Below are 7355 nucleotides of genomic sequence, written 5' to 3'. Positions count from 1 at the left end.
ATCCGGAATACTTTTCTCCACGAATCGGCTGCTTCTTTGATCATCTTCTTATAGCTGTCGCCGTGATACTCAAACTCTGACCTAGCCAACCCGCATGTTGCTGGGACAAACTGGCGTGCTCTATACTGTCTAAGTGCTAATAACGGAGCATACCCGACTGCTCCCCAAAGTCCAAGTAAGGTCACAGTGTCAGAGTCACCACATCAGAAAAGAACGTCACTGAGAAATAGCCAGGGGCTCTCCAGACAATATCCCGGTCCTGAAGAAGCGTAAAGACCTTCATCCACTTTTCCTTCAAGGCGCCTTCATGCCATTTTAAGGTGATAAATTCACCTAGAGGTGAATAGGTGGTGCTGAAACGGCGGTAGGCAACCCCGTTAGTCTTCCAGAAGTGGCTGTGAATCCAGACCTGAAGGAACTGAATGCACCCGGTGAATCTTCCTCTGCCAGTTCTTCGGCAATGGTTGAGAGATCGAAAGGTCTCAGCCAAGATGGCTGGTGCTGGGTTAACTCGTTTAGAAAGTTGCTCAAATAGTTCCACCACGGCAGCGTCAATACACCCCAAAGCTTTCGGAAAGATGATCAAACCGTACAGACCCAGTGCAAAAAGGTCTATAGTCTTCCACTCATCAGGGTGGTTTTTCATTAGTTGCTTTATGTGGATCCATTCAATTCCTTCTCCACTGCCTCTACACTGAGTCCGATCGATTACCCATTTCTCATCTACTCCTGCAACTTTGGCCAGTGCATTCTTGAAGGGCTGGCTTTTGATGTGTTTAATGTAGGCTCGCTCAAGCTTGATGCTTTCACAATGCAGTAGTGTAGTGTATTCTTCGATGGTGGGCACTATGTCCTCTTGGTTAAAAGTGAAGCAACTATATCCCGGGTTCCAGAATTGAACCATGGCTCTGATTAAGGGCTCATCAGTCTTAACATGAAGCAAGAGTGCAATGTCACCGTACCGTTGGCTGAACTTCTGTCTCCGATCATTCTTCCATCTGTCCCAGATATCTCAAAGTTCTTGTACATTGTTCTATTTTAGGCTGATAGGGGTGTAGTGAACCAACTCTGACACATAGCTTCCTTGAAGATTGTCTCCCTTTTCACTTTGAGTCTTCTCGGACCATAGTCGTGCCTCAGCGTTTTCAATCTCTTGTATTACAACACCTTTGTCCATGAATTCAGATTATTTGAGTTTTAATAAATACCTTTTTAGGGATCAATGGCCCCTTGTTATGATGCAAATGCTAAAAACAAACACAAAGGCAAAAAGGTTAGTAGAATAGAAATAAATAAAAAAAATAAAAAAAATAAATGGTAAAGGAAAAAACATAAGGACACAAAAAAAAAGGTTAGGAAAGAAACGTCCTAGGTTTTGGAATGTGGTTTTGGGGTAGGCTCTATTTATTCAAAGTCTCCAGGTTTAGGTTCTAAAAACGGTACTCGAGTTCTCCTTGCTGGCGCCCCCTTGGACCGACTAGACCCTTAGTCCGAAACCCATCATAGGCTTGTGTGGACTAAGTTAAACTCGAGAGGACACATTCCCTTATGCCCATACGGAGAATAAATTCACACGAAGGCATAAGGTATATGAATCCTGAAGGCTACTTGCTAGGCCCATACGGTGAATAAATTCACACGAAGGCGTCGCTTTCACCCCCACTTAAAACGGGTTCGGAGCTCGGGTTTAGAGCCTTAGAAAAATGTTTGGAAAGCTTAAATCATTAGAAAACGGTCAGTCCAACTATTTACTCAAAAAAAATATAATAAAAAATAAGTAATAAGGATCGAAATATTACCTTAAAATTTAAACTTACCCTTTTCATTAAAAAGACAACTGGAAATTACCTTAGCCTGACTCACTTGCCTATTTCCCCAGCAGAGTCGCCAAACTGTCGCAACCGTCTTTCCGTTGGGCCCGGAATTGGGCTTCGACTTGAAATATTTGGGTTAGAGTCGCCACCGATCATTTATTTAAAAATAAATGGGTTGACCGGATACCTTGTAATTTACCTGATCTGCGTCTTACCAAAGATGTGTCGGATTCGGGAGTCGGTTATAGTCAAGGAAGGGTTAGCACCCTTGAACTATCCTTTCGATACTATGTAATTTCCAGTTGTCTTTAGTTAAGAAAAATGTAAATTTAAATTAAGAGGTAAAATAGCGATCTCGACTACTTAAAATTGATTGATTTGAAAGCGAACCCTTTAAGGGTCAAAATGTGTATTAGAAAAGGTGATGAAAATAAATTAAAAAAATAAAGAAAACGAAATGAAGAACAAAATAACAATAAATGATACACCAAAAGTAACATAATCGACATGGAGATATAGAACATGAAGGAAATAAGAACGAAGACAAGTATGCCAACATATGATAAGGTAAAAAATGAAAGAATAAAGAAATAAGAAAATAAGACACAATAAAACGAAAAAAGGAAAGAATAAATAAATAAAGAAAGCATAATAAAAGTGAAATAAAATAATCTATATAGATGTAAAATAATAAGAATGAAATACAATGTACATATGTATATATAAAAAAAATGTAAAATAATAGCGTATAAAGTAAAATTAATAAAATTAATAAAAACATATAATAATATTGATACCATATATATATATAATAGCTAAATATGAGAGAGAGAAAAAAATATATAATAATACTAGAAAAACTAAATAATGAAAATAAATATAATAATAAAAAGTAAAGGAATAATAAGATAAAATACAAAATATATACACACACATATATATATATATATATATATATATACATACATAATATAGCATATAAGTAAAATAATAATATACTAATAATACATATATACGAGAGTGAAATAAAAAACTAATAATAATATATAAAATATATATAAATATTATAATGTAATATAAAAAGATAATTAAAATTAAAATCCAGAAAAAGGATTAAATTGAAAGAACTATAAGCTAGGGGTCAAAATTCAAAGCAATATTAAGGGTTAATTTCAATTTGGGGGGAAAATAACTCTTTAAAAGATACGAGGGACCAAAAGGGTAGTTTACCCTATTTTATTTGAAACACTCGGGTATATATGCTAAAAAAAACTAAACCCTTCATTCAATCCATTTCAAAAGCCAGAGCCATCCTCTTTCCCAGTTTCTCTGTAATGTTCTTGAGCTTCCAAGAACAGAGGCCGTGAGCCGCCTGAGAATGGTGGCCACCGCCTCGCCGCCGCTCATCGGCGATGGTCTACCCTGAAACACGCTTCTTTAAAAAGCCATTCTCTTCCCACAGCCCAAAAATCCCAGTAGATCTTCGAAAACCGTCTTAAAAAAATGCAAATCTGGGAAATAGGTTTCGAAAATAAAGGCCTCACTTCGTTCATCGGCCAAAACGTTTTTTTTTTTTTGGTTTTGAAGTCAAATCTCAAGCAACACTCAACATGCAACAGTGAGAGACTAGCGAACAGAGGTAAAAGATGCTACCTTCCTCTTATTTCCTTTTCGAAATTGTTACAAAAGGCTTCGAAATTGCTTGATATTTCTCTCAATATTGTGTGTGACTTTCTTGCCAAATTCGTAGTATCCCCCCCTCATAATGAATTCGATTACATCTATTTATACTGAAAAAACCTATTTTTAGATTACATCCTTGAGTCCTATATAGACTAAAACACTGCCTTATTTGTTGGTGATGGAATCCTACTAACACACGTCCTTTATGTTTGTTGAATGTACGAGGAACGGCCGTGAAAAGCGGCGTGCAGCTGACCAAGCGGCGCTGGATGAGATAGGGCAGTAACAACTAGGGTTAATCTGGGCCCTTGGATCTTCCCTTGATCCGACGGTTGGTGTGGAGTGGCGCTGGAACGAGGTGTGTATCTAGGGTTTCCAAACAGACCCTAATTTGCAATGGGTTATGGGTCACTGTTGCTGGGCTTGGTCCACTGTTGGGCCAGCAGATTGGTCTTGTAATCTGATTTTGGTCCTGCAATATGCAAACAATAAATAAAATTAATACTAATATATATATGTATATATAATATGTAAATATTATAAAAGTGTGGAGACGAAATTATGTGTCTACAGTTATCAATATATTAAAAATATTTTGAGCAAATATTATCTCGTAATCACTTTATATTATTAAAAAATAATAATAATAGATTCCAATATTAACACTTACTAGTTTTCTTAAAAATGACGTCATTATTTTTGGAATATCCAAGAAGGAAAATCCATTGAAGAAGTGTGAGTAAAAGCTAAAGTGGGAAATCCAGTGCCTCTCTCTGTTCACTTTTTAATATTGAAAACTTTTTTTTTTCTTTTTAAATGTTGGTCGGAGAATAAAACAAAGAAACATGATGTGCGAGCAATAGATACAGAACAAATCTGGGAGAAGTGAACAATATTGTCCGGTTCTCTTTATGTATGTGACCCCCTATATGAGGTGGAGCTTGACAAATGCCTATCAAATCTGATTCTTTATCATTGTACATGGGCGCCCCTGCCCTTGTTCAAATTTCAAAGGGGGTGATTGCTCTGTCCGGATTATAATATAATTTGAATTCTATAAATTTTAATATTATTCAATCTTATGAAGTTATTTATTTTAAATTTGAGTTAAATTAATTTTTACGAAATATGAGATTGGATTTTGAATTTAAGATGAAAATGTACGACTCAAATTGTGGATTAATTCGGAATTCAGACAAACAAATTGTGGGAAACAATGGATGATGAGATGAGGCACCACCATGAGCATGATGGCATATAAGTATATAACCATACCAACAAGGGTGTAGAATCTGTGGATATGACCATGGATTATGTATAGATACAGTGGATAGAGGAATGGATACTTCAACTTCAAATGGTACGAAGAATATTTATTTAAATCAGAGTTATGGTATGTCGTGTACTGTATGGCCAGCCGAGCTGCCCCAACAGGTAGGCAGATTGACTGGATATTCAAACTTTACCCTCCGCCCTTGTAATAGAGATGGCTTGGCTTGGCTACACTGCCACAAGCCACAAGGGTGGCCCAGAGAGCATCTGTCTTCGCTTCACTCTGCTTTTTTCTTCTTTCGGATGAAACGGAGTTTATTAGATTTCTCTAATTCCGGTTATTATAAGAGGTAGTTTTAAATATTTTGTTAAGTGACACATGTAATGTTATGATAATTTTAAAAAATATTTAAAATAAAAATAGAAAATATAATTTATAAAAAAAAACTCAATTTTTTCTTAAATCTTAAAAAAAACTTTAAAAATCTTAATTTTAATCCCTATACCTACACCAACCGCCGCCCTTTGTCATCGCCGTAGCCATTGACCAGACCTAACCTCGACTACTCGTCCACCCAACGGCCAGCCACCTAACAAACAACCATCAATGAATCTCAAATCACGATTTTAACCCGACGACAACAAGGAAAAAACACAACCTTTGCACGACCACTGGACCCGACGGTGTAATTGATGACAAAGAAGATAATACATTGAATGCATTGCATTAAGTGCCCGGTAGTGAAAGCAATTGCACTCAATTGTGATATCCAATTGAATTAAGATTTGAATTTCATTCACATATTAAATGTTGCAAATCTGGGAATAGTCTATTACTGTTGGAGCCATTTGAAGGATTGAAGAAGCAAATTCCCACTCGGAACTACCAGATTTGGAAAATGGAAGAAACTGTCTGAAATCATTATCACATCTTTGACGTGAACATCTCACCTTTCAAATCAAACATAATATATGCTTTCAACTGCAGAAATTTAAGATCAAACTTTCAATTTCTTCATAATAACCGCTAATCACAGCTAACAATAAAAAAACAACACTACACTTTCTAAGAGTTTTACATCATTATCATATTGAAGATCACAGTCTATGTTCTTCGCTGGATGTTCTCGCGGAATTGCTTGTAGCTCGTGAAAACAGGGAAAAATCTGAGAAAAAAACGATGATCGATTAGCGCTTAAAACTTGGTTTTTTTCAAAAGGGTTTTGCAGTGTGAAACCATGTGTATACCTGTTGAAGAAGCATTGCTTAATTTCTCTTGTGAAGAAGAATCGCTTGCGCATCTCGACAACCATGAAGATTCTGCCGCCAAACCCAGAAGATAAAAGAAGCTAAGAATCGAATTTTAAATCAAACCCAAAGTTTAAAATTAACTATATAGTTAAGTAATTAACACCTCTTGATGAATTGAAAGATCTCTTGCAATGCAAAATGGCGCTTTGGATCCCATCATGTTGTAGAAGCAACGAATCATCTCTCCTGTTAATCTGCGATGCTGCAGCTGACGACGATTTGCTCTTTCCCAGATGTTTATAGACCCCTCTAGTATTCCCCTTTTTTTCCTTCGTGGAATACACCGTCACCGGAGAATCCGCCGGAGATAACATTGAAGAGTCACCGGAGATTCCTACCTTGGAGATTTTTGTGTACAAGGGCTTGATAACGTTCAAGTATTTGTGCACCAGGTCCTTGGACAATCTCTTCGAGGAATCGTCGATTTCGCCGTCTGTTCTCCGCAAACTGTTTTCTCTAGTGAAATGGTTGCCGCCACCTTGCTTTTCGTGCTTCGGTGTCTCTGCTTTCGTCTTCTTGGGATGAAAGACTCGAAATTTCTGGGCCGATTTCAAAAGAGCGACGGGCGATTGAGGCTTGGAGACTGGCTCGATCGGCAAAATCTTCCTTTTCGACAAATGATCATTGGGAGACAAACAACGAGCTTCAGCATTCTTAGCATTCCCTTTATCTTCAGAGTCACGCAAAGGAAACTCCAAGTCGATGAAAGCGTCGTCGTCTTCATCGAACTCATTAGCAGCGGCGGCGGCGGTGGTGGCGCCGCCGTTTCCATTACAAGTTTGGGTTAGGTTCAGTTTACGAACACCGTGACCATGTTTCCAAAACCTCAGAAAATTCAGAGCTTCCATGGAAGAAAACAGAGAAAGAATCTAAAGAGAAAATGAGTGTGAATGTTCAGGGTTTTTCTTCTTTGGGGGGGGGGGATTTTTAGCAGTTTAAAAAGCTCTTAAGAAAGGACTCTTTGCACTTCCTTTGATGACGGTAAATTGAAAATGGTGTTTCAGGGGAGTGAGGTAAGCTTTTGATAATCACTTTTACAAAGAGATTCGGACAAGAAAGGGATAAATTCTACATAATTTAGCTTTGCAGCATTTGCTTTTCACCGGTGATGATTATTTTTAAAGAATAATGGTTGGTTTTAATTGGGATATATCATATTTGATCCTCACACTTTTAAAATGTCTAAACCAAAAAATCAATAAATTTAATGGTTAAATTAGTACATTAAATATTTTAAATGTATAGACACCTGTTTGTAAATTTTACCAAAATATT

At 37.0% G+C, this 7355-nt stretch overlaps 1 protein-coding gene across 2 annotated transcripts; it reads right to left on the bottom strand.

The window, feature by feature from the left end:
- Positions 1-5819: 5819 nt before the first annotated feature.
- On the bottom strand, positions 5820-7061 carry LOC120116528 (probable membrane-associated kinase regulator 5). 2 transcript variants are annotated; one of them, XM_039137003.1, is made up of 4 exons: positions 6371-7056; positions 6184-6340; positions 6018-6089; positions 5825-5935 (listed from the first exon to the last, which is right to left on the bottom strand). In XM_039137003.1, exons 1-4 carry the CDS (start codon positions 6926-6928, stop codon positions 5868-5870), a joined length of 855 nt encoding a protein of 284 aa, XP_038992934.1. In that variant the 5' UTR covers positions 6929-7056; the 3' UTR covers positions 5825-5867. The 2 variants fall into 2 exon arrangements, with proteins under 2 accessions (XP_038992929.1, XP_038992934.1); XM_039136998.1 differs by having other exon boundaries at positions 5820-5935; positions 6184-7061.
- Between the last annotated feature and the right edge of the window lie 294 nt (positions 7062-7355).

The sequence above is a fragment of the Hibiscus syriacus genome, unplaced genomic scaffold (assembly GCF_006381635.1).
Source record: "Hibiscus syriacus cultivar Baekdansim isolate YM2019G1 unplaced genomic scaffold, ASM638163v2 tig00000916_pilon, whole genome shotgun sequence".
Lineage (NCBI taxonomy): Eukaryota > Viridiplantae > Streptophyta > Magnoliopsida > Malvales > Malvaceae > Hibiscus > Hibiscus syriacus.
This window is presented reverse-complemented; position numbering and strand designations above follow the sequence as displayed.